This window comes from Lithobates pipiens, unplaced genomic scaffold, assembly GCF_037356315.1.
Source record: "Lithobates pipiens isolate NorthernLeopardFrog02 unplaced genomic scaffold, aLitPip1_a1.2 Scaffold_16, whole genome shotgun sequence".
NCBI classification, from domain to species: Eukaryota; Metazoa; Chordata; class Amphibia; order Anura; family Ranidae; genus Lithobates; species Lithobates pipiens.
Genome location: NW_027507748.1, coordinates 362739211 through 362767124, shown reverse-complemented (window position 1 = coordinate 362767124; position 27914 = coordinate 362739211). Strand labels below are relative to the sequence as shown.

At 41.8% G+C, this 27914-nt stretch overlaps 1 protein-coding gene and 1 long non-coding RNA gene across 3 annotated transcripts in view; one reads left to right on the top strand and one right to left on the bottom strand.

Moving 5' to 3' along the window:
* CCDC28B (coiled-coil domain containing 28B) overlaps nt 1–18908 on the top strand; it is a 37310-nt gene extending 18402 nt beyond the window's left edge. For both annotated transcript variants that reach the window (XM_077481977.1, XM_077481978.1), the window contains 3 exons: nt 3389–3534; nt 12702–12724; nt 18457–18908. In XM_077481977.1, coding sequence (XP_077338103.1) covers nt 3389–3534; nt 12702–12724; nt 18457–18532 — 245 coding nt within the window. In that variant the 3' untranslated portion in view covers nt 18533–18908. The remainder of the gene's footprint in view (nt 1–3388; nt 3535–12701; nt 12725–18456) is intronic.
* Nucleotides 18781–27914, bottom strand: part of LOC143982886 (uncharacterized) — a 96362-nt gene continuing 87228 nt past the window's right edge. Inside the window, exon 2 of the long non-coding RNA XR_013274528.1 lies at nt 18781–19132. This is a non-coding gene — a long non-coding RNA (uncharacterized LOC143982886). The remainder of the gene's footprint in view (nt 19133–27914) is intronic.

The following is a 27914-nucleotide window of genomic DNA, read 5'->3' as shown; positions in this document are numbered from 1 at the left end:
TGGAATGTCCGACCGTGTGTACAGGGCATAAGGAGTGGTAAGGCGTTTTCCTAGAGGTTTTTTTTTTGCACATAGCAGCACCTTTAGTTAATTTACAGATTCCTCATTCTGCCCACTTTGGGCATCATTATGTCTTTTTTCCCTATCCTAGAGTTCTCTTGCTTATTGTTCAGGCCTCTGATGGCTGTGTGAGTGTGCTTAAAGGTTTACAGACGCCTTCAGTGCATGCGTAGTGTGTCCTGAGCCTCTGTTAGTCATCTTTCTATAGGCAACAAATACAACAGTTTGCATTTGATTATGTGTCCCACAATTTTAGACTAAGGCTGGCCATACACGGTTCGAATCTCGGCCGGTTCAGCAATAACAAGCCGAGATTCAAACCGTGAATGGGCAGGCTGAATGTACCAAGTTATACGATCAATCAACTTGAGTACAACCAGCCTACTGGATTCTCTTGCAATTATCACTAGCGGTTGCTATAGCCACTAGCGATAATCACTGTCTGCTCGCGGCAGGGATGGCTTCCCCTGCCAGCCAGGAGAAGACAATAGCCCGGCAGAAGCGATTCCCATATCAACACGGCCTGTGTTTATGGGAGATTCAAGCAAATTTCTTTCCTGCAACCCGTGGTCCCACTGAGGCTATGATGTATGTTAATGTATGTTAGTATGCTAACAGCTTGTGCTGGAGGTTATCAGAACACCTGAACAGTGTTTGCATTTGATTGGTTGCATCCACTGTTTGTCTGACAATTTTCTGCCTTGATTATTCAATCAAAGGATGTTGGACAGGAGGGTGCTGACAGGGTCCCCCATGGAACATATTTTTTGCCAGTTCATCGGGCTTAAACATCTCACCACTACAATATTTGTGATCATTCATGCTTACCACCCATTGGTCCTGATGAAGTAGATGTAGCTGTGAAATGCATTTACCATCTATTGATGGTCATACCAATATTAAAAGAGGAGTATGGGGTATTGAAAAAAAACCAACCTTATACTCATCTAGCTGTCCCCCACCACCTCTGCACTGCGAACTAAGCAATCAAACACCGCTGAACGATCAGTTCTCCTCTATGCTCTGGGCAGAGATAGGTGACTGACAGTCACCGGCTCTTTGCTCTGCTCCTCCAGCGCTCCAGGGCTTGGCTGGGGAGGGGATGGCTCAGTCTCCCAGCAACACATCTGAGAGATTGAGCCAGCTGCTGGTCCAGGCATCTTTTTCCATCCTGGACTGGCTGAGTGAGTGAAGTTAGCCAATAGTAGGCTTTAGACATGATATGTCTTTGCTTAACGCACCAAGCAATTTTAACCAATGTATTGAAGATATGTGTATATTAGTCCCAGAGTACTGTATTTTAAAGTCTCCTATACTTGGCGCCAGTGCTAGTTTATTTTGCGCCCTAGGCAAGACCAGCTACTTGCACCAACCCTCCCTACTATGACACTATAAAGTAGATCCTGACACCTTAACCACAGTTGAATTTGGCAAAAACAATTGATGCTTCTGTGACTTGTACTGATAAATATTAAGTAACTCAGCATTACAATCCCAGTCAGCTAGGTATTTATCGCTAGCATACAGCCATGTAGGCCAGAGGAAACCTGAACACATCATCAATGTATCAAATACCTTTCCTTTGTCCCTATCCATAGCAGCATACAAACCATACATACTATATTTTAGACTCAGTGATGTCATCACAGGATCTTCGTTCTTCTCTGTGAAATTCAAATAGATCATGGCTGATGGGTGTTGTACAGAGGTTTCTCACAGCACCCTGAGAGGCCTCAGAACTGACATAAGGAGTGATCTGGCTCTTTTGGCAGAAGTTATGCAAATATCAAAAAGTCTTCATGGGTTGATGTCAGTCTGGAGGTATACAAGTTCCTAGGCAGGATACCTTTTTTTTTTTAAGCAGAGCACCCTCATAATGCCCACATGTGATGCTGAGCCCCCACGATTGAAAAATTGAAATCAAATAATTGAAAGGGGAATGCCTTGGACAGTGAGGCTTGAAAAAAAAGCTAGATGATACTAGGTGTCTTCCAGCCAGGAAATGATGCATGCTCTGGTTGATATTAAACCCTTTCTAATGCATTCTCTGAGAAGCTTGCAGTATGCTGTGAAATCAGAGTAAGCAATTTCAGCACAGTAGAGGAGCCTGTACAATTGTGCAACTTGAGTTTAGGAGCTTTTGGCGTTTTTTTTTTTTGTCAAAGCTCCTAAACTCAACTCCATAAAGTCCTATGTGTCCATGTTCACATGAGCTTTTAGAATCATTTAGGTGCTGCTGCAGTCAGGGGAGGTTCAATCTCCCTCTCCTGAACGTGGAAGAATGGCGATTAGGATGGAAACGTTTTGACCGATGGCAGCAAAGCATGCCAAAATTGCAGCGTGATTTTGCCACATTTTGTGTTTTCCCACAGCCGGCGTTCATAATAGGCTATGTGTACATAAAGCCTTACTTTTGAAATCTGAAACTTGACATATTAGTTTACGTGTACTATCAAAATTGCAAAAAGCAGCATATCGGAAAGCCTTATTCTTCTTCATGTTAGAAAGGAGAAACAATATAAAATTGTGAGATTTAGGCACTGTTCACACCTAGGTGATTTGAATCACGTGATGAATCGCAGCAAAACATGGGAAGCGTTTGCAATGCCATTATTTACTAATGGCATCCCAAACGTAGTGCAATTTGGCAGCGATTGTCGAGCAACAAAACACACTAAAATCGCAATGCCAAACAGTCCTGGCTCTGTAGTGAGTGTTTTTGGAGCAGAGGGAGGCCCATTCAAATGAATGGTGCCACACAAAAAAAACACAAAAAATCTAAAAAAATAAACGCACTGCAGCAGCTGTCGCTGCGCTATGCTTAGGTGTGAATGGAGCCTTGAAGAATAAGTAAATGCGGAGAAATGTGTGTACAGTGTGTTATATAAAGGAAAAAGCCAAATTTACATCCTGTGTTTATTTTTATAAATAGGACCAAATATGTATTGCATCAAAATATACTTTTTCCTCCTCATTTAAAAAATAGAATTCAGTTATGCGCACCCAGTGCGTTTTTATTGTGCTGCCCTCTATGACCACAAATGTCTGTGATTGCATGGTTCTATACATCTTTCATGATAAATAGCTGCATTTTGGCATGCAATGTTCTATTAATGTCGTATTTTTCCCCCTTTTCTTTTTCATTAAAGAAAAGCTTAGAAAGTAAGCGTAGCTTGTTCTCTAACTAACTCTTGCTGCCCTAGACCCCAGGCTGTATGGCCTTATGGCAGATTACATCATGCATTTTAATTTCTTGGCTCAGACCTGCCACTCTCTGTTAGCATTACTCTGTGAACATATTTTCCATACTCTTCCATTTTTGCCACAGGGCGAGTATGCACATTTGATCAATTGGAACGCGTAAGAGAAATGCAAGAACAGTTAGCTCGTCTTCACTTCAGTCTAGATGTATGTGCAGAAGAACTAAGAGAAGAGACCCACGCAGAGAGGAACTTGGAGCAGCTACTAAATAATGTAAGAGATCGTATATTCTTACACCTCTTAAGGATTATATCGTCTAAAGCAGTACACTGCAAATACAGCTTACATGTAACAGTAAAAGATAAAAATTGCCTTGAACTTTTTGCAGTGGTTCTATAGCAAGTGCTCCTTTTACTGGCCAACTTAAAGTGATATTAAAGTCTTATTTTTTTTTTTAAATAACAAACATGTTAATGTGGTTGTAAATCCAAATAAATAAAAAAAACAACAAAAACAAACAAACCCTGTAAGACAAAGGTATAATGAGCTAGTATGCATTGCATAATAGCTCATTATTAAATACTTACCTTAGAGCGACGCTGTTGCAGTGGTCCCCGTACACCTCTGTGACCAGCAACAAGTCTCCCGGAGCTATTTCCGGGTTCGCGGGCTCCGGCGTTGTGATTGGCCGGAGTTGCGATGTGCGCCCTGGAGCCGCCGATCACGGCATGGCTGCTGAAGCAACGGCACAAGCGAGCCATTTCTTCAGTGCTCATGCACCGATGACATCGGCGCAAGAATATATGGTAAATATCTCCTAAACTGTAAAGGTTTATGAGATATTTACAGTACCTACAGATAAGCCTTATTACCTGTAGGTACAAGTGGTGTAATTAGGTTTACAACCACTTCGAATTTACCTGCAAAACCATTGCACAGAGCAGCCCAGATCCTCCTCTTCTGTAGTCCCCTGCCAGCGCTCCTGGCTACTTCTGCCCTTGAGTACCTCCTCTAGCAAGCTGCTTGATAGGGAGGTACATGTGCAGGCTCGCTCCTAAGTCCTAAGTGCATCTATTGACACAGACAGTGCGGCTCCCCCCTGCCCGCGTCACTTGATTTGATTGACAGCATGTGGAGCCCATGGCTCTCACTGAGTCAATAAGGAGGGAGAGAGAGCAGCACTGGACCTGGATAAGGCTCAGGTAAGTATTTAGGGGGAACTGGGGAAGCTGCACATAAAAGTTTTTTTTTTACCTTAAGACAGAGAATGCATTAAGGTAAAAACTTTTAGCCTTTACAACCACTTTAAGTTAAAAATTTCAATTTCAAAATCAAATTGTTCGGAAACCTGTATATTTATACACAAATATACAAGGAGGCGCAATGACATTAAATTTTTTTTTTTTTTCTTGACACACTTTAGTGATAAAGATTAGAGGTGTTATTGGGCAATTAATCTACATAAAAGTATGGTATTTTAGGGACAATATTCACCACAAATGTCTTTTTGAAATGTCTATAGATGCAATTTCAGCTATTGTCACCTCATTAGAGCCTTTTGAACTTTCCATCCTTTTGTTCAAAAGAATAAAAGACAATAAAAATGCACTCACTAGTTAAAGATAGATCAAGGATTGTCATAAACCCATACAGGCCTCCAAAGGATCATTGTAGGCTGCAGAGATCTGCAGGCATGTGGCTGGCTGAAACAGGGTTCTTGATGCTGTGAACAGCTGTCGGGCTTCAGGCTGGAACATCAGCAACAGCAGCTGCTGGAAGTAGCAAAATAGCTGCTACTCCAAACAGTACCTCTCTTGGCTGGGTGATGGTAACAGGAAGTGGAAGGGGTTTAGCTATATGTTTCAGGTCAGACAGGAGCATCCCTTTACTTAAACCATAGGAAGGAGCTTGGCCAAAGAACAAGTCTTTATATGCTGTGAAGTGTGGGAGGGGGCAGAAGCAGACGGCCAGTACTATTAGCCCTTGTTAACCAAACTAGTACTAGACAATGCCTGTGAAGGAAAGAACAATGGGATACATAAGGCTAGAACCTTCTAATCAGCATACACTATGACCTGGGGGGCACTGAGCCCTCCAATCAGTATATATCATGGCATGTTGGGCACTGAACCCTAGAGTAACCAAGAGTAACCAATACTGTCCATTGTCAAAAAACTGAGAAATAAAATATGAATAAAAAGTAAAAGATATTCTAATGAAGATGGAATTCGAAATAGGTCAGTTATATGATTGAGCCTATGAGTTTTTTTTTTATTCTGCATTTAGTAAATTTCCATTTACTGCATTTAGGTCTAATCCTTCATTGAAGCCATGTGGACTCAGAGTGTTTAGGGTAAAAATCCAGAACATTTCATGGTCGTAGAGCCCATTGTACCTTTCTGCCTTGGTACAATTGGTTGGAATACTTTCTAGCACACACTCTAATGACCCGTACACACGATGGGACTTTCTGCCAACAAAACCGTGAAATTTTGTTCGAAGGATGTTGGCTTAAACTTGTCTTGCATACACAAGGTCACACAAATGTTGGCCATCAATTACGAACGTGGGAACGTGGTGACGTACGACGAGCCGAGCAAAAAGGAAGTTCAATAGCCAGTGCAGCTCCTTCTGCTGGATTCCGAGCATGCGTGAAATTTTGTGCGTCAGACTTGTGTACACACGTTTGGAAATTCTGACAACAAGGTATTGTTGGCAGAAAATTTGAGAACCTGCTAGCCAACATTTGTTGGAGGAAAGTCCGACAACAAATGTTCGATGGAGTATACACACGGTTGGACTTTCAGCCAACAAGCTCGCATCCAACATTTGTTGTCAGAAAATCCAATCATGTGTACGGGGTATAAGACCCTGGTTGGATTGTTCATTGACCCTCTTGTGGTGTCTGGGTACAATGTAGTTGGTAGAGCGTTGTTCTATGGTTCGACAGTGTTTGCCGAACCTAGCTCTGAATGCTCTGATGGTACTCAGTATTGTATTGGTCGCTCTACAGTTAAATAAGACTAGCCTTATGTATCCCTTTGTACTTTAATTCACATGCACACCCCCTCCCACTCACAGCATATAAAGACTTGTCGCTTGGCCAATCTCCTTCCTATAGTTTGATAAAGGGATGCTCCTGTCTGCCCTGAAAAATATAGCCACACCCCCTCCACTTCCTGTCACCATCACCCAGCCAAGAGAGATGCTGTTTGGTGTCGCAGCCATCTTGCTACTTCCAGAAGCCACTCTTGCTGATGTTCCAGCCTAAAGCCCGACAGCTGTGCTTCCACCAAGAACTCTGCTTCAGCCAGCCACATGCCTGCAGAGCTTTACAGCCTCACGGTGATCCTTTGGAGGTCTATATGGGTTTACAACAAGCTTTGAGACACCTTCTTTTTAATAAATCACTACACCTAGATGGAGGCGCCCTCATGTTTGTTTCTTATTTGTTTAGGGACATTCTAATGCCGCGTACACACGAGCGGACTTTTCGAGGGATTAAGTCCGACAGACTTTCGACGGAGTTCTGACGGAGTTCCGACAGAGTTCTGACGGACTTTTCGAATGAGCGGACTTGGCCACACACAATCACACCAAACTCCGACGGATTCGAACGTGATGACGTACGACTGGACTCGAATAAGGAAGTTCATAGCCAGGCCCAGTAGCCAATAGCTGCCCTAGCGTCGGTTTTAGTCCGTCGGAATAGCATACACACGAGCGAATTTTTCGGTAGGAACTTGGTCCGGCGGAAAAATTTGAAGCATGTTCCATTTTCTAAAGTCTGTCAGACTTTTGCGAATCAAAAGTCCGTTGCAGCCCACACACGATCGAATAGTCTGCCGGAATCATTCTGTCAGACTTTGGATGTTGAAAAGTCCGCTCATGTGTACGGGGCTTTACAGTAACCACTAAAGGACCAGGCCTCTTTTTCAGATTTGGTGTTTACATGTTTAAAACAGTTTTTTTTGCTAGAAAATTACTTAGAACCCCCAAACATTATATATATATTTCTAACACCCTAGAGAATAAAATGGTGGTGATTGTAATACTTTTTTCACACCGTATTTGCGCAGCGGTCTTACAAGCGCACTTTTTTTGTAAAAAATGCACTTTTTTTGAATAAAAAAATAAGACAACAGTAAAGTTAGCCCAATTTTTTTATATTGTGAAAGATAATCTTACGCCGAGTAAATTGATACCCAACATGTCATGCTTTAAAATTGCGCCCGCTCGTGGAATAGCGTCAAACTTTTACCATCAAAAATCTCCATAAGCGACATTTAAAAAATTCTACAGGTTGCATGTTTTGCGTTACAGAGGAGGTCTAGGGTGAGAATTATTGTTCTCGCTCTACCGATCACGGCAATACCTCACATGTGTTGTTTGACCGCCGTTTTCATATGCGGGCGTTACTCATGTATGCATTCGCTTCTGTGTGCGAGCTCGTCGAGACGGGGTGTTTTAAAAAAAAAAATTTTTGTTTTTTTCTTATTTATTTTTACACTTTAAAAAAAAAAAATGGATCACTTTTATTCCTATTACAAGGAATGTAAACATCCCTTGTAATAGAAAAGAGCATGACAGGTCCTCTTAAATATGAGATCTGGGGTCAAAAAGTCCTCAGATCTCATATTTATACTTAAATGCAACAAAAAAAAAAATGACATTGAAAAAAATGTTCATTTAAGAGGTATGGGCGAAAGTGACGTTTTATGGTATAGAGACGAGTGGGGGCCATCTTCCCCTCACTCGTCTCCATACCAAGCACATGAAAGGACCCGATTGCCTCTGCCGCTACCGACGGCTCCAGTAAGCAGTGGTGGGCAGGGGAGAGAGGTGGGAGGGGGGTGGCACCTCTCCCTCCGCCGATATATACATGAGGCGGTCCTTAACCACTTCCCGACCAGCGCACGACGATGTACGTCGACAGAATGGCACGGGCAGGCATATTGGCATACAGGTACGTCAAATATTCAATGCCGCCCTGCCATCTGGTCGGGACCCCCTTGAGTCCGGTCGCGGGACCCGCGGACTCGGTCGCCGCGGGCATCCCCGCGATCGTCTCACGGAGCGGCCGAAAGGAGGAAATGCTGTGTAAACAATATTTCTCCATTCTGCCTAGCAACTAGTGACGCCGATCTCTGCTCCATGTGATTGGAGCAGAGATCAGTGTTCACTAAATGAAAGCCCAACCCCCCCACAGTTAGTAACACACCCCTAGGAACACTTAACCCCTACACTGCCACCCACTGGTTAACCCCTTCACTGCCAGTGTCATTTACACAGGAATCACTGCATTTATATAGCAGTGATTACTGTATAAATGACAATGGTCCCAAAAATGTGTCAAAAATGTCCGATGGGTCCCCCACAATGTCGCAGTCACAATAAAAATCGCTGATTGCCGCCATTACTAGTAAAAAAAAAAATAATAAAAAATTATTAATAAAAATTCTATAAAACTATCCCTATTTTGTAAACGCTATAACTTTTGCGCAAACCAATCAATAATCGCTTATTGCGATTTTTTTTACCAAAAATATGTAGAAGAATACGTATCGGCCTAAACTGAGGGAAAAAAATGTTTTTTTATATATTTTTGGGGGATATTTATTATAACAAAAAGTAAAAAATAATGCGTTTTTTTCAAAATTGTCGCTCTATTTTTGTTTATAGCGCAAAAAATAAAAACCGAAAGGGGTGATCAAATACCACCAAAAGAAAGCTCTATTTGTGGGGAAAAAAGGACGTCAATTTTGTTTGGGAGCCACGTCGCACGACCGCGCAATTGTCAGTTAAAGCGACGCAGTGCCGAATCGCAAAAAGTGGTCTGGTCTTTGACCAGCAAAATGGTCCGGTCTGCAAGTGGTTAAAGTGGTGTTGCCACCAAAAAATTTAAAGCTGCTTAAAAATCGTAAAAAAAAGAAAAAAATAATAATTGGCAAAAAAAAAATGTTTTGCTCACCTCTAAATACCGGTTGCTAGGGGGTCCCTCGTAGTCTGCCTTCTTCATTGCCCGGGCTGGTGACATCAATTCCCCTCGCGCCGCACATTCACCTGGGACCTGTCACATGTCCCAGGTGACTGCACGGCGTATCACGGCGCCCTGCGCCACTCGCGCATGCGCAGTGGGTGCCCGGCTGTGAAGCCACAGCCGGGTGCCCACAGTATGCATGACGGCGCCACGAGCGGAGCAGGGAACGAGGGGGGGGCTTCGTTCCCCTGCATCGCTGGACCCTGGGACAGGTAAGTGTCCGATTGTTAAAAGCCAGCAGCTGCAGTATTTGTAGCTGCTGACTTTAAATTTTTTTTTTTTTTTTTTAGGGGGTACCCCACTTTAAGTAGATAAGCTATCCTAGGTTGGGCAGTTGTCAAGATGCTAGTAAGCGTGAGTCCAAGGAATATTTTTTGAAGTTCTTCATCTTTGTGCAGAAGAGGCTGGAGTTCTTTTGTATTCTTTTATTTATTTTTTTTATTTATTTTTTTTTAGAGCTTTTAGGCGTGTGTTTAGGTCACCTGTAGTGGAACCAATTCTTATTTTCTGTCTATTTATACTGTAAAAAGTGCTGGATCAGAACAGATCCAATTGTACCTAATGGCTTAGTTATGATTGACAAATTCTTTATGTGCCTTAGATGAAAGCTGTCATGCAGGATCGTCTATGGGTTGTCTTTAAATTAGTTCCATTAATATGTATTGTAATGTCCAGTAAGTCTACTTCTGAATGATTTAACCACTTCAGCCCCGGAAGGATTTACCCCCTTAATGACCAGACCATTTTTTGCGATACGGCACTGTGTTACTTTAACTGACAATTGCGCGGGCGGGTGATGCTGTACTCAAATAAAATGAATGTCCTTTTTTTCCCACAAATAGAGCATTCTTTTGGTTATATTTGATCACCTCTCCGGTTTTTATTTTTTGCGCTATAAAAAAAACAAAAAAAAAACAACAATATTTTTTACTTATACATATACAGTGAATATAAAAAGTCTACACACTCTTGTTGAAATGTCAGGTTTGTGTGAGGTTAAAAAAAAATTGACAATGATAAATAATTTCAGAACAGTGTGTAGACTTTTTTTATTCATTGTACAAATCCAAAAATTTGTACTGCTGCTTTTGTCATTATTTACTTGCATTCATATCATGCCCCCTTGTGCTGCCAGCGCTACTCTGTTCCGCTCCCGTTTCCTGGCCCTTAAGGGACAGCAAGGCAGAGGCTGAAACTAGAAATCTTCTGTCAGGTGGAGATCACTCCGCCTGACAGAGGTTTATGTGTGCTTTCTAGACTGGTGCCAGGTGCAGGAGCGCACTTGGCACCTAGATGCAGCTCTGCTTCAAACGTGGCTCAGCTTCACATGTAGATCGTACATGTGGCAGATGCTGTCAGGAGCTGGCGGGAATGTCGGGTTGCGGTCTACCTATCAGCTAGCCATGATTAACAGGTAGCCCGCGATCAACAGGTTGTCGATTCCTGCTTTAAGGTGACCATACACTTGTACAATCTCCTTTAGATCTTCCATCACTATGTAGTGCATGAGCCAGCCTGGTTTGACACAAGTTAAATAGATTGTTCAAGTGAGTCCTCCCAATTCATAGGTTTGGTAGAGGAAATTGTACAGAGATTATACAATCAGATTGCATATTTTATGGCCAGATTTATACAAGTACATGGGAGGGAGGGGGTGGAGACACTAAGCTGTCATTGTTGTGTAAACGCACCCATTTCACTTTCAGGCCCCATTCAGACCTAGCGTAGTGGGAGTGCACTTTTTTGGTGCATTTTTCGCATTACACACTTAGGGCAGCCCATTGATTTCAACCGTTTTTTTTTCTTAGTAACAAACATATCATACTTGTCTCCACTGTGCAGTTGGTTAAGCACAGAGTTGCACCCATGCGGGCGCGCTCCTGAGTCCTGCTTCTGCATCTATTGACACAGAAAGCAGGACAATGGCTGTGCTGCTATCAATCTATCCAATCAGGACACGAGTCACCAGCTAGAGCTGGTGTGCTTGTCCGCATAGAGAAAGAGACCAGGTTCAGGTAAGTAAAATGGGGGGTCTGGGGGCTGCAGCATGACGGTAGGGTTTTCACCTTAATGCATAGAATGCATTAAGGTAAAAAAAAACAGTAATAAAACCGTAATAGTATGTATGACATCACTTCCGGTTTACTCAGAAACCAATTTCGGCAACATTTTTTTTTTAAATGGAAAGCATTCAAAAACACTGATCTTGGTGTTTTGAATGCTTTTAAGTGCAAAGGAGCGATTTGGGGTCTTATAGAGGACTTTTCTAAGACGACCTGTCACATGCCAATTGCTGTCGCAAGCATGTTTACATTCCTTGTGGCAGCAATAAAGGTGACAAAAAAATAAAAAATAAAGCAACAGCGTAAAAATATAAATAAAGAAAATGTATTAATAATTTTAAAAATTGTAAGTGCCCCCATCCTCCTGTGCAAAGGCAAAAGGGATTAAACAATATGAAAGGGATTAGACAGGATAACGTCTTAGACAAAGGGAAGGACAAAGCCTGATGAGTTGTGTACAGCCACAGAAGTAGAGTGTATTATGCTAGGATTGTGACAAGATCCACGGGAGTTTAATAAGTTGTAGGATAAGAACACACAACCATACAGAGGTCTGGGGTAGAAGAGTAGTTGGGTCAAGGCAGATGAAGTGCAACCAGGTACCAGAAATCTGATGAGCAAGGACATGGAGGCAAAAACATTGGAGACACTGGCTGCCAGGAGCGGACAACAGGAGCAGCAGTGACTGGTGAATGGAACAGGAATCAGCAGGAGTCCCAGTAACAACGGCAAAGGAAGAAGAGGGAAATATGGATAGTTACACACAATAAGATTCAGTAGATTTCCCCATCCATGCTAAAAAGTGTGGATGGAGGAATACTGTGGGATCAGTGGCTGTCAGAATACCTAAACGATGACTGCATCTTATAGGCTGCAGACAGTCAACAATTTTCAACCCAGGTCCTTCAATTTTAAATTTGAAGAGGCAGGTAGGTGGTGCTAACAGTGTCACCCACAGCTGAAATTTCCGCTAATTTAACAGAAATTGGCCATAATTTAAGCCGTGTATGACCAGCATAAAACATAGGCAAGTGATCACGTCATGAAAATATAACTGCAAAAAATTCTCAAAGCTTGCTTTTATATATATCAAAGTACTGCACAACAAAATCACACTCAGAGGCTGGCAGCAGCCCTCGCATATGCTATGCCACCAACACTAATCTATGACTCAGTATTGCTCTTATGCCAGTGTTCAATCTGGATACATTAATACAGCGAAGTTCCTTTCCAGTGAATCCTGCACAGCCACTTTTAAGTGCTCTGTTAATCACAGCTTTGAAATGATATGTATGACTTAAGCAGCTAATATATTTTCTTCAATTTGTGTCTTTCAGCTGGAAGAATTGAGTAATTCAATGTATCCTTTTAACGTGTTAAGTGCCCAGTTCTTTAAAGAACCAGAAACTCATCTGTGTTGACAGGCTTGTGTAAAGCCCCATTAACACTATCAGATTTTCTGCTAAGTTTTTCCTTCAGATATACCAAAACCATGTAGTGGAAGGGCCTGCCTGATTGCATACACATTGAAACTCCTAAGGTTTGACCTCATATTAAAAGGTTTTGGTAAATCTGAAGGAAAAACTCAGCAGAAAATCTGATAGTGTGTGTGGGGCTTTAAAAGAGAAGTATGGGTTTGAGGTTTTTTTCTCCAATCATACTTACCTAGGTGGACGCAGCATTGGTCTTATGTTGCATCTGTCCCCCGGCGCCTCTACACTGAGAACCGAGCGATCAAACATCACCAATGGCTCAGTTCTCTCAGCTCCCTCAGCAGAGAGCTGCTGACTGTCAATCAGCAGCTTTCTGCTCTGCTCCTCTACGCTCACTAGAGCGATGAGCCGTGGAGGGGGCGGGGAGCGGTTATCAGTCCAGGCACCTAGCGGATTCAGACTCCGTGGTTGGGATAACGCAGTGCCTGGACTAATTCCTGTGACATCAGCAGAGCGTGGAATTCAGTCCGCTCTCTGCTGAAAATGGGTCACAGGAGTGCAAAACGAATTGCACTCCTGTGTCCCATAGGAGAAGCCTAGCCAAATGAGCTCAGGCTGGACTTATCCTTTACCATCACAACTTCATCTACACCAGGGATATGCAATTAGTAGACCTCCAGCTGTTGCAAAACTACAAGTCCCATCATGCCTCTGCCTCGGTATCATGCTTGTGGCTGTCAGTGTTGCTATGCATCATGGGACTTGTAGTTTTGCAATAGCTGGAGGTCCATGAATTGCATGTCCCTGATCTACACTATATTGTTTTTTTTTTTTACTTTTAGATCAAATCTGGAGGGTTTGGAAAACCTATCGTGTTTTTGCCATGTATGTACACACTGGGAAGGTTCATCCCACTATTGGCCCTGTTGACCATTGTATCCAGTACAGAGTGTGATGGAAAGTCCACATTGTTTAAATTGTCCCCGAACAGCTGAGGAGAAATCTTCAAATTGGAAAACCTATTGTGGTGACAACTAAGATGGGACATCTCCCTGCCTTATTTTGATCTCTACTCACTTCCTGCCGTGTGCATTTCCCACTCTATCCAAATCAAAAGATTGGGCTTTACATACATTTTAAAAGGATTTCCACTGTGGGTCAAAGAGAAGACCAACTGCAGGTATAATGCACCCGTCAATGGATTGTGAATGATCTAAGAAGCATCTTAGACACCAAATGCAGGCAGAATGCATCTGAAAGTAAATCCATAAATCCTAATAATTTACAGAAGAGGTTGTATGATCACATATATACATTTAAGGTAACCTAAAACACATCCGGGGCCCATTCACACATATGTAGGCGTCACACGGTAATGCACACGCATAGGTGTGAATGGACCCTTACGGTTTGCTTATGGGTGATGCTATATTTCAGTGTTCAGGCAGGGAGCTGTGTTGTGCACTTTAACTCTATCAACTCTCTTCAGAAATGTTGGATAGGTAATGGCCCTACTGATTTTTCACTTCTGGCAGCTAAGCAATAGCTGAATGAATTAAAAAAGTAACAGATATTTCCATGCATCTGAATTTCTCCTAGTACATGGTGGTGTTGCTTCAAATGTAACAGATTTGATTTAAAGTACCATAGCGCCATCTGCTGTCAACATTGCATAAACAAAATACTTGTCTAAGCTTTTTTACAAATTAAAATTATCTAGATTATAAATGCTCAGCTCCCAAGACTTTTGTGGGCTAGCAACACACAGCATTTTTGTGGACTGAATGATCGGACTCCTTCCCAGTTTCTTTTAGTAAACTACTCAGCCACCCCCACGCTCAGATTTCTACAACATAAAGACTAATCTTTCTGTAGTCTGAGATAAGAACTAGGAGAGCTCTTTGAGATAACACAGAACAATTATAAAAAAAAAAAAAAAAAAATTCCCCCTTCTATCAAACAAATCAAATAAAATGTTTCCCATGGTATATTTACCAGACCCAAATGGAGCAAATAGGAGAAGTTGATTGTAGGAATTTACATAAACTTTAATAATAATGAAAACCACATTTAGCTCCACCCCAGTGATATGACATCCCCAGGCTGCTTTTCCAGTGCCAACATCTCACCAGCTTCTTGAGGGTTCAGAGTCTTCAGCCATCTTCATTGACCAGGCCAGGATGGCATAACTCATGCGCATACACACAAGAGTTGCTTCATCTTGGCACCTGGCACATTCCAAGAGGGTATACTGAACTGCACATTGTGGCCTGGATGTGGCACTTTGCTTGCGACTATCCGGCCCTTGAGGCACCTATTCCTGTCACTGATACAAGGCACTATTCCCCCACTGACACCAACAATGGGGCACTATTCCTTCCCCCCCCCCACACCAACGGGGCACTATTCCCCCACTGACACCAACAATGGGGCACTATTCCTCCCCCGACACCAACAATGGGGCACTATTCTTCCGGCCCTTGGGGCACTATTCCTGTCACTGATACAAGGCACTATTCCCCCACTGATACCGTCAGTGGGACACTGTTCCTCCCGCTGACACCAAGAATGGGCAACTAGTCTTCCCACTGATACCAACAATGGGGCACTATTCTTCCCACTGACACCAGCAATGTGGCACCATTCCTCCCACAGATGCCAGTTGTAAAGAATTATTCCTTACCATGATACCAACAATGGAGCACTATTCATCCCACGGATACCAATGATGAGGCATAGTTTACTTCTAAGGCATAGGCTACTCACACTGGGTACAGTCCGGCCCCCTCAAAGTCTGAAGGACTGTAAACTGGCCCTTTGTTTGGAAAGTTTGAAGACCCCAGCATTATACGTGCAGACACGATACAGTTGGAGAAGAGCTCCATGTCTATATGCACTTTAATCTAGATCCCACAATTGTATTTATTGGCATATCAGCTACCGGTGTGTCTAAAACTGATGTACACTATATTATCAAAAGTATTGGGATGCCTGCCTTTGCATGCACATGAACTTTAATGGTATCCCAGTCTTAGTCCGTAGGGTTCAATATTGAGTTGGCCCACCCTTTGTAGCTATAACAGCTTCAATTCCACTGGGAAGGCTGTCCACAAGCTTTAGGAGTATGTCTATGGGAATGTTTGACCATTCTTCCAGAAGCGCATTTGTGAGGTCCGGAACTGATGTGGACAAAAAGGTCTGGCTCGCAGTCTCTGCTCCAATTCATCCCAGAGGTGTTCGGGTTGAGGTCAGTTCCTCTACCCCAAACTCGCTCATCCATGTCTGTATGGACCTTGCTTTGGGCACTGGTCCAAATCACATCCTAAGACTAGGATGTCGTTAAAGTTCATGTGTGGGTATAGGCAGGCACCCCAATACTTTTGGTAATATAGGGAGTTATTTACAAAAGGCAAATCCATTTTGCACTACAAGTGCACTTGTAGATCTGAGGGGAAGATCTGAAATGAGTGGAAGCTCTCCTGATTTTTTTATCCAATCATGTGCAAGCTAAAATGCTGTTTTTTATTTTCCTTGCATGTCCCCCTCAGATCTACAGCGACTGCACTTTCAAGTGCACTTGCAGTGCAAAGTGGATTTGCCTTTTGTAAATAACCCCCATAGTGTATGTAAATAAATTATGACAATGCTAAACACTTTTTTAATGTAAGGTAAGCTCTCCTGCTTAAAGCGAAGGTTCCCACAAAAATTGAACTTCCGCTTTTCAGAACCCTCCCCCCCTCCAGTGTCACATTTAGCACCTTTTAGGGGGGGGGGGTACAAATACCTGTCTAAGGTCTCAGGTATTTGCACCCACTTCCAGGCATAGACTCCCACGGGAGTCTATGCCTCTTCCTGTCCCGCCGCGCTGTCTGCTGGGACACACATGGGTCCCAGAGACAGTACGGACCATTTAGCATGCGCTGTAGGGAACCGGGAAGTGAAGCCGCAAGGCTTCATTTCCTCATTCCCATAGCGAATATGGCGGCGGCAGCATCCGAGGTCTCGGGTGCCGACATCACTGGACCATGTGACAGGTAAGTGTCCTTATTTTAAAAGTCAGCAGCTGCAGTATTTGTAGCTGCTGACTTTTAAATAAAAAATTGCGGGTCTCCCGCTTTAATACCCCTATTTTTAAAACTAGTTGCATTTCTGTTAGGCCACAATAGTACTTTTCCAGCATATACGCTGTCACCGTTAGTGTTTGATTAGTACTTTAAAATAAAGCCATACAATTAGAAAACCTAAATTAACAACAAACCGCAGTGGCTGCCTTGCAAACAGAAAATAATTGCTGTGTTCATCCAGCATCAGCCTCATCACAGTGTTGATTTCCTCCTACGCTTCTTTCTCCTACCTTGTATTATAAATGGCCAGCTGTGTGTGCAAACTGTAGACAAGTAGGTGGGGTCTGTCTCATAGAAAATATTGCCTACCCTGAGGTTATACCCACTTGTCTGGTGTTTGCAGACACATGCTATGGCAGTTGTGTGGGAGGTTGTCAACAATGTACACAGGTTGCAGAGGATAAAATGCACCATTCCATAGGAGACAAGCACTAATTTTCTGTTTATAAAGCAGCCTATGGCTGCCTGATGTTGATTTAGTGCTTTTGGTTGACTGCAGTTAGCCTTTAAAAGATTCAGTCAAACCAAATATAATATTTTATGGATGAGGTGCAACAAATCATCAACTGGCTTCTTATATATCTTGGGGACTGCAAGCAATGGGTTCTCCTTGCCATAATTCTTGATCTGCCCACTTTGGAATTCCTACTCCTGCTTTTGAATTTTCCATAAAATAAAAGCAAATAATTCAGACAGGGAAAATTGCTTTCCCTTGTAGAGCCAATGTGCAGACCTGAGAACTCAAACGCAGAGGGTTATCCTGATGGAGTCTCAGAAGGTCAATATCAGTAATTACTGACCCTTCAACGTGCCTTTGTACCATTAAACATCACTATTTCTACTTTTAGTGTTTTTGCAGCAACCCAAACTTTACAGAGAATGCTAGGCAAATTTTCGAACATTATTTTCAATGGTACAGTGTCCTTCTAGATCAGGCTTTCTCAACCTTCTAACCCTAGAGGAACCCCAAAAATAATTTTCATGTCTCGAGGAACCCTTACTAAAACCAACTCATCAGGGCTCAATAGGAACAGTGCCCCTTATATTAGTGGTCAATAGGACGAATGTTCTCCTTAAAGTGGTGTTTAAAATGCCACCCTTAAAGACAGTTAAAAAGATATTTGGTGTCATGCTGCTGGCTTTGCTAAGTGGTGCTGAACCTTGAACTCTGTAGGCACCATCAAATAAGTGGTTCACCAGCCACAGCTCAAGGAACCCCTAGCAACCTCTGAAGGAACCCCAGGGTTCCACGGAACCCTGGTTGAGAATGGCTGTTCTAGATGTTTCAGTTATGCAATGAAAAAAAATAAAATGTAAACTGACATGATACCACTAAATTTTCTTTCTAGAGCTCTGGTCATGGGACAAGGAACTGACTTTTAATATATGCATGCAAATAGCTTGGTAAAGCACAACACTTGAAAAAAGACAAGAAAACACATGTAAAATGCATTTTTGTTCCTTAAACGCTTGAGTGGAAATGGGCCAGTGTTATGTTTTTAATTATGCAACAGTTTCCTTAACAACTGGCTAAGACAAAAGCTACATTTGGCAGAAAACCAGGATACACCTCCTTCTCCTGCTGAAGAGGGGACAGACAGTTTACAATAGGAGCTGGTGGAATAAAGCCTACGTCAAGGCGTGTGTTGGAGAAATGAAACTCACGAATAATTGAAAGCTGAAAGTCGGAACTACTAGTGTAGGCTTAGTGATACAAGAAAGCAGCAATGGATGTTACTGAACTGGACAAAATGTATAGATAGTGACAGCGTGTACTATAAGCACAGAAAGTAACTGTATAGGTAATCTTCTTAAAAAGAGTTGTTTGGTATGCATTGAAAATCCCTACAATTTTATTAAACAAAAAAAAAAAGAAAAAGGAATGTGAACTCAGGTACGCAGGAAACACAAAATATGGAATGTTGCAAAGCAGATTTAAAAATGCATGTATTTATTAGTTTATAATAAAAAAGTTTACTATATAAAAGCCCAGTGTGTTATAAATATCATTTAAACTACATCTGGCAAATGATTATCTACATGAACACAAATACTCCATTCACACAGGTTGGACTGGATGGATTAGTGTCTTTATTCAACCTTACCAACCATGAAACAATCTACACCGAGGGAAATATGAAGGCTGCCAATGCTCATCTCTCCTTCTGAAAATAACTTATCGACTGTCATGTTGATCCGGTTGCTTTAAATCTGTAATGGTACAAGGATCAGAGAACTCAATTCCATAACACATCTCATAAACAGTTAGCAACCTTAACATAGTCTTTCCTTCTACAAAAAGGCAGTGTTAAAAATAACAGTAAAAATGAAAACCTAGCGCAAATTTTTGTGTAAAAATGAAAATTTTGAGTTTTTAGGGCATACATATACAACATGAGCTCCACATTTTTCATTAATAATAAAAGGTTTGACTATGTTTAGTTATTTTGTACCAAATAAATCTATGCTCAATTGCAAAAAGGGCAAAAAATATGATAGTGAAATTGTAAGTAGAGGGCACATTAAATAATTTTGCAACCCATCATTTTGGAGTTAGGACTTATTTACACATTGCATGGATTTTCTGTGGGCCTCAAACACGTGCTCTTGGGCCAGAAAACATACCTGCCTCATTTTATTCAGTGCACCATAACTTAACACATGGGAAGCCAGCATAAGCAACACAATGTTCCCCAACTGCTGGTTACCAGACTGCTATCACCTGGATTTGACACCTCTGAACCCCAAAGCTCTCTGAGCTGAGTGCTTTCATCTTTATTCAGCCTAGAGTAGATTGGTAAGGTTCCCTAACCACCTGTTTCATCCTGCAGCCCTGGGCTTCCAGAGCAACCAGGCGATCCTGGGAACAGTAGCAGGATATAATTGTCTCTAAAACCACAGTGTAATTTAATCAAATGAAAAAAGATTTTTTTTTGTATGCAATAGCCTTTCCCTTCTGGCATTAAGAAGCTGTGCAGAGACTAGTTTAAGGTCAGCTTATTCTTGAATCAATGTGGACTGATGGGTACTCAGGGCACCGCATTCCTTATTTCAATAGAGAATCAAATGGTTATTGTATGTGGGACTTTATAAGTGCCTAGAAACGGAAGAACAACAACATTTCATGTTACTGAAAAAAATGGTACCTTGCTGTACAAATATATATTAAAACAAGAAGGCGTTCATGTGAATTAACGACCAGCCAACGTCGTTTATATGTCGATATTCTGATGTGGAATACTGTTGTTATGGCAGCAGATAGCTGCCATAACCCCGGTGTCCTCTTAAACGGCAGATGGTCCCCTTTCAGATAGAAGTGGTCCCCGCAGAGGATTCGCCACAAGATCACTTTTATAAGTGGCGGGAGAGGGCCCCCTTCCTCTACTGCCACGCCCCGGACATCTCCACCGTTTGCCAGAGCCATCAGTAGCCGCGGAGACAATCTGAGTCTATCCCCTCACAGACCTGGAGCCGAGTGAGAGAAAGATGGCCCCCACTTGGCTCCATAACATTGGATGACGGAGGCGACGTCAAAACGTCACTTTTCGCCCAATGCTCTTGAAGTGGAAAAAAATTTTTTCCCCCAAAAGACATTTATTTGTATTACATTTAATTGTAAATATGAGATCTGAGGTCTTTTTTGACCCCAGATCTCATATTTAAGAGGTCTTGTCATGCTTTTTTTCTATTAGAGGGGATATTTACATTCCTTGTAATAGGAATAAAAGCAACCCAACATATTTTGTTTTTAAAAAGGACAGTGTAAAAATGAAAAGTAAAATAAATAAGAAAATTTTTTTTTGAAGCGTCCCGTCCCACTGAGCTTGTGTGCGGAAAAAAACGCATATGCAAGTCGCACCCACATTTGAAACCATACATATGAGGTATCGTTGCGATCGTTAGAGCGAGAGCAATAATATTCCTCTGTAACTTGTAGAGAATTTTAAATGTCGCCAATGGAGATATTTAAAAGCCAAAGTTTGTTGCCATTCCGAGAGTGGGTGCAATTCTGAAGAATGACATGTTATGTTGGGTATCAATTTACCCGGCGCAACATTATCTTTCACAATATAGAATTTTTTTTAGCTAACTGCGCTAGTAAGACCACTGCGCAAATGCAATGGGGTTTATTTACTAAAGGTAAATCAACTTTGCATTGCACATGCACTTGAAAGTGCACTTGGAAGTAAAGTCGTTGTAGATCTGAGGGACACATGCAAAGAAGATAAAAAACAGCATTTTAGCTTGCACATGATTGGATGATAAAATCAGCAGAGCTTCCCCTCATTTCAGATCTACCCCTTAGATTTAGAGCGACTGCACTTCCAAGTACACTTGCAGTGCAAAGTGGAGTTACCTTTCGTAAATAACCCCCAATGTGTCATAAACTATTGCAATGACCGCCATTTTATTCTCTAGGGTGTCTGCAAAAAAAAAAAGTGTGTGTGTTTTCTATTCGTACTATTTTCTGTGCGAATCCAATGCGAGTTCAGCTATTCAACTGTATGGCTGAACTCGCATTGCTTAGAGATCACATGTGGTTGGCACCTGCAGTGCGGGTACTAATCATATGTGATCTCTGAGATCACGCTAGTGTGAACCCAGGCTAACAGTTATACTCTGTAACGTCATTTGAGAGGATGATATATAGGCAGGTCTGGGCGTAAGAATATAGCAAATCACCTTCAGGTGATTAAAAGATTCCCACAAGACTCATCTTTGGGACTAGGCCATCTAAATCTGCCTCCCAGACAAACACTAAAGTTGGCCATACACCTATAGATTATCTGCAGATTTTCTATGGTTAGATGGAAAAAGTGCAACAGATTTCTCATTGTTCGCTAAACTGTGTGGATGGAGGAATCTCCCACTTTTTCCATCTAACCATAGAAAATCTGCAGATAATCTATAGGTGTATGGCCAGCTTTAGGCCCCTTTCACACTGGGGTGGGAGCGGCGGTAGCAGTAAACGCTGTTATTTTTAGCGACGCTTTACCGTCATTTTTTCAGAGGTTTTAACCCCTGCTAGCGGCCGAAAAAGGGTTAAAACCACCTGCAAAGTGCTGCTGCATTGATTATATACACACACCGGTACTTCACCACTCCAAAGATGCTGCTTGCAGGACTTTTTTGGCATCCTGCCAGTGCACCGCTCCAGTGTGAAAGCCCTTGGGGCTTTCACATTGGAGACACAGCAGCAGCTCTTTTAGGGCGCTTTGCATGCACTATTTTTTAGCGATATAGCGCCTGCAAAGCACCCCAGTGTGAAAAGGGTCTTAGGGGTTTACAGCGCCTTGAAAAAGTATTCAAAACTCCTTGAAATTTTTCACATTTTGACATGTTGCTTACAAAACTGGTAGAGACATCCCCAAAAAGGCTTGAAGCTGTAATTGCAGCGAAAGGTGGTTCTACAAAGTATTGACTGGGGGGGGGGGGGCTGAATACTTTTCACATATTTATTTCTAAAAAAATCAGTTATGTGCCACTTTGTGTTGGCCTATCACATTGAATCCTTATAAAATACATTTATGTTTTTGGTTGTAACATGACAAAATGTAGAAAATTTCAAGTGGTGTGAATACTTTTTCAAGGCACTGTATGTATAAAAAGGTAATTGAATGAATGTGACACACAACTATTTCATATGATTGTAAGTTCCATCTAGTGGCCAAAATAATAGTTATTTTTCCTGGTTGAGGAATTATACCTGTCACACTCCTCGTTTTGCTTCGATAAAGGCCAATTTACAAAAAAAAAAAAAACATTTTATTCTTTGTATCCCCACCACCCTATGTAAAAATATGCCATTGAACAAAATGACACATTCAAATAAAAAATAAGAAAAAATACTTCTAGGGCTTCTTCTTCTGGTAGAATGTCCCAGAAACACTTGTCATTGGTCACAGATTTATTTGGTTGCACTAACCAATGAGTGTTTGCCATTGTGAACATTATGATGGATACTAACTGCAGGGCTATGCATCAGTGTACATACGGCTACACAGACAGCACAGGGCAATAACGTTGTCAGTCATTACTTAACATCTAATACAGCATACTTCCCAACTTTTTGAGATGGGAATGACGGACACCTATCAGCAAAAGTATGCAGGCATAGGACACACCCCCTGGCACGCCCCCTTAAAAGGAGAATTGTACAAAAAAACAAAACAAACCAAAATTGGTTAAACCCACAAGGGCTTTTTCTTACCACTATTATTCCTTTATATTGGCTTTTGGAATTTACAAATGCAGCAATTTAGAAATCAGATGAAAGGTTTAGCGCAGAAAAACACTTTTTGATATATAAAAAGTGCATTTTATATACAACTATATAGATCAGATATAGACAGAGCAAAATGAGGGATAGAGGGACATTGCTCTAATTCAGGGACAGTCCCTCGAAATCAGGGATAGTTGGAAGCTATGCTTACCGTATATATATATATATATTTGTTTTTTGGCACAATCATGGTGCTCTCTTGACAATAATGTCTTGCACAAATAAATGTATTTCCTGTGCAAATCTATGGATGAAAGTAGTAACAAAGTATGTCATTTTTTTTATTTTTTTTAGTTTCACAGAAACAACCAATAGTATTGTAGGTCAGGGGTGTCCAAGCTGTGGCAAAAGACAAACGTACTTAAAAATGTTGATTTTTTTTTTGGGGGGGGGGGTAATTTTGAGTAGAAATGCATTTACACTTAGCAAACACATTGGGCTGAAGAAAAATTTGGCTGTGTCTCTCTACTGGACTTTTAGACATTTTATCATCCCAAAGAAAAATCTCCCACTTATTCATGTGATCGGTGATGAAGAGATGAAGGGAAACATTAGAATCAAAATCTGGTGAATAGTGGGGGATTGTGGGGTGGGAGAGTTGGGATTGAAAAGGCTGTGATCGCTGGGGTAAGAGAGTGGGGATGGGAGGGTCATTGGGAGACATGGGAACAGAGGTGACAGCTGGTGGGGGAAGGAGGAGGCAACACAGGGTGGGCAAGAGGACACAACACAGGGAGGGCACAAAAGTGCTGCAAAGAAGCTGCTTGCAGGACTTTTTCATGCCTTGCAAGCACAGTACCTCAGTGTAAAAGCACTCGGGCTTTCACATTGGGATTGCAGATGAGGCTTCTTTCAGGCGAATTTTTTAACGCTAAAGTGCCTGAAAAATGCCCCAGTGTGAAAGGGGTCTAAGGGAATGGGATGGGGAGGAAGAGCAGTGCTTATCATGTACCATGTGGGATAGGAGACTTGATTCCGACCTATGCATTTTTAGTGCTTTTTGCAGATTTGCACTACAGAACGTGTTCCATAGGAAACCATGGTAAATGGACTGTAGTCCAAATCTCCAAAATGCAAAAAGCACTACAAATGCATAGGTGTGAATCAGGGCTTAAAAGCCCAAATTTCAGTTAAAAGTTTGGATCTAACATGGAAAGGTAACAGTTACAATCATCATCACAATGTTTTAACCTGTACATGTGTGCAATGGTCACTGGAGCATGTACTGGTTAGTACCTGGTATAACCTGGGGGGGGCTCAGCTGTCAGTTTCACAGTTGGTTCAGCCCTCTCTATCATTACAGGTTCACAAGCATTGCTTATTCTCAGTTAGATCCAGAAAATGGTCCAGTGGGTGTGAAGCACACAGATTTTGTGTATAAAAAGATTTCAAAGCATTTTGGAACAGAATGATACATGCCATCATCAGGACAAAGACATATAAATTCAAATCTAAAAATCAGCATGCTTGGTCAGAGGGTATACCTATGGCCATATGCGAGAATTAGTGTCAAATGGTAGAGCTTTAAGGACAAAGCTACTAGTTTTTCATCTTTTTAAGGAATTTTGTTAAAACACAAAATTCCAGAAATCAAAATCAATGAGTTTCCCATGCAGAGGTTTTCAGCATTTCTTTTTCATCCAAAAATAAAAACAACATTACTGCTGCTCTGACCTTACCCTTCAGCGAAATAAAAGCTCAAACGCCCTTAAAGCCGAGCTCCACCCTAAAGTGGACCTTCCGCTCATCGGAACCCTCCCCCCCTCCAGCGCCACAATTGGCACCTTTCAGGGGGGAGAGGGGTGCAGATACCTGTACAGTACAGCTATTTGCACCCACTTCCGGCAAAGATATCCGCAGAATCTGCTGATATTTACGCCACTTCCTGTGGGCCCCCCGCTGTCAAACACATGGATCCCAGAGACAGCGGGGACCATCCTTATTGCGCAGCACAACTCGCGCATGCGCAGTAGGGAACCGGGAAGTGAAGCCGCAAGGCTCCACTTCCTGATGCCCATACTCAAGATGGCGGCGACAGCACCCCGAGAGACGATCGAGAGATCGGCTTCGGGTGCCGACATCGCTAGCGCGCAGGGCGGGTAAGTGTCCTTATTTTAAAAGTTAGCAGCTGCAGTATTTGTAGCCGCTGACTTTAAAAAAAAAAAAAAAATGGCGGAACTCCCGCTTTAAAGAGGAAGTAAACTCTCCCACTCTGATGCTTCTTTTCATTTAGTCCATTATAATAAGACATTATCAGACTATAGCCACTGTAATCCAGCCCAAATTGCATATTACTTACTGTTTAAAGAAACTTTAAAAAACTCGTTTCCAGGGGTAAGGCAGCACCATCTTAAGTATTGTTTTCTGAGTCCACAGTGGAGTGTATTTCCGACCTTACATTGAGCACTTCCTGTACTGTTAACCAAGTCTCCTTCTCAATCCAACGTTTCTATGGAAACCCTGCTTCCCTGTTCATAGCTTACTTGTTTATTTCATAGTATTTACTTGTGCTGATGTCTAATGTTTCTCTTTGTCAGACTTATCAGCTTTAGCTGATAAGACTGCAGTAATGGCCAAGTTTACACTGTATGTGAGGTCACATGGTCACACGGTGTGTAGGAGGAAGCTCTGAGTGATTAGCAGAGTTCAGTGGTGTGCTGTAGGAAGTCCTGATAACAGATATATAAGCACATAGAGAGTGTGCCATAAATCAGGGGAGATCTGGGCATGCTCAGTGACTTAATTCTACAGAACAACAAGGATTACAACAATACTAAGCAAGTAAGACGATATCTACAAGCAGTGTTCATTAGGGTTTTTTTATGCTTTAAAAGCAGATTTGTGTGAGATGCAATGTACAGGAGCCCTTAGGGCCTAGTCTGTATCCTCCAGACAGTATTCACATATGAGCTTTGTCCATTCAGCTAGCAGCCCCTTGCTGCTCTGGCTCCCACCTCTCTCTTCTAGGTGGAGCCCTCCTGACTTCTTGACAAATACCTCCCTCCCACCCTAGTCATTAGGAAACTTCCAGGCCATCTGTTAAAAACAGAAATCTACAGGGTTTGGCCCCCACGCTGGGGACCTCTGAAGGACACAAGCTCCCCTCCACCTTCCTAGATGAGAATCCTGAGTGACAGAAAATCCATTTCACACCGTGACAGGACACAACACTGTATATATATATATATATATATATATATATATATATATATATATATACACACACACACATACAGTTCTTACACAAAAGAATCACCCCCCTTTAAAATAGTGACATTTTGTTGCTTTGCAGCCTGAAATGAAGACAGACACATGTATTTGTTTTATCCAGCTATGTTTACTCTGCAACTTATAACATCCAAGTGAAAGATATAACACCAAACGTAAGAAAACAAAAATCAAAAACAGAATCACAGAAAAAGGATCACCCCTTTGTGTCAGTATTTTGTTGGACCACATTTTGCTTTAGTTACAGCCTTTAGTCTGTTGTGATATGTCTCTACTAACTTTGCACATCTAGACTGCAATATTTACCCATTCTTCTTTCCAGCTCAAGTTCTGTTAAATTTGATGGTGACCGTTTGTGGACTGCAGTCTTCAAATCATTCCACAGATTTTCAATGGGATTGAAGTCTGGGCTCTGACTAGACCATGCAAGGACATTCACCCTTTTCTCCTTCAACTACTGTGTGGTAATTTTTGCTGTGTGCTTTGGGTTATTGTCATGTTGGAAGGGACACCTTCTTCCCATTGGCAACTTTCTGGCAGAGGGCAACAGATTTTCATCAAGAATCTGGTGGTATGTTTCCCCATCCATTTTTCCTTCAATCCTGACAAGTGCTCCAGTAATTGCTGCAGAGAAATACCTCCATAACAGGATATTACCACCTCCATGTTTTACTGTAGGAATGGTGTTATTTGGATGATGAGCTGTATTGGATTTCCGCCAGACATATCGCTTGGTGTTGAGGCCAAATAATTCAGTTTTAGTCTATAGATTGTTTTTTTTTCTACACGCTGCCACCAGTGCAGTACAGCGTCATCATAAAACTGGTGTGGTGGTGACCAGAAACACTGACTGGTAACAATATTTAAAAAACAAAATACATTTTTATTAAAAAAAATAAAAATAAGAGTTTTACATTTTTTTTTAAATATTTCTTACTTTATTTTTAAAAATTTTTTTTTTTTTACATACTGTAACCAACTCTGGGGTGTTGATTGGGATTTTTTTTTTACATACTACGTTTGCTTATAGCAATGAATTTCACTGCTCACTGCTATAAGTGAATATTTTTACTGAATGACAGTGTTGTCTATTGTTGTGATTGGTCACAGCTAATTACATGATACAAATGGGCTGTGATTGGCCCTGTCTGTACCATGTGATCACTGTGACCAATCACAGCTAGCAACACAACTGCATACAATGGTGGACACAGCAGCATACAGATAGTGTCGGAGTGGCCACGCGAGGCACGTTCTTGGGATGATGACAGAACAGAACAATAGGGTTCCTGCCCGTCAGTTTACAATGATGCAAGCGGGAAGCAGTTAAAGCAGTATGAAACCCAAAAATTTTATATATTGCAATTTACCAATCATGAGATGTGGTGGCTGCATTAATTTCCTTTTTTTCTGTCTGTTTTCTTCTGTTTTCACCTGGCGATCTGTCCAGTAACATACCTCCTGTATTAGAGTGCCTCCACT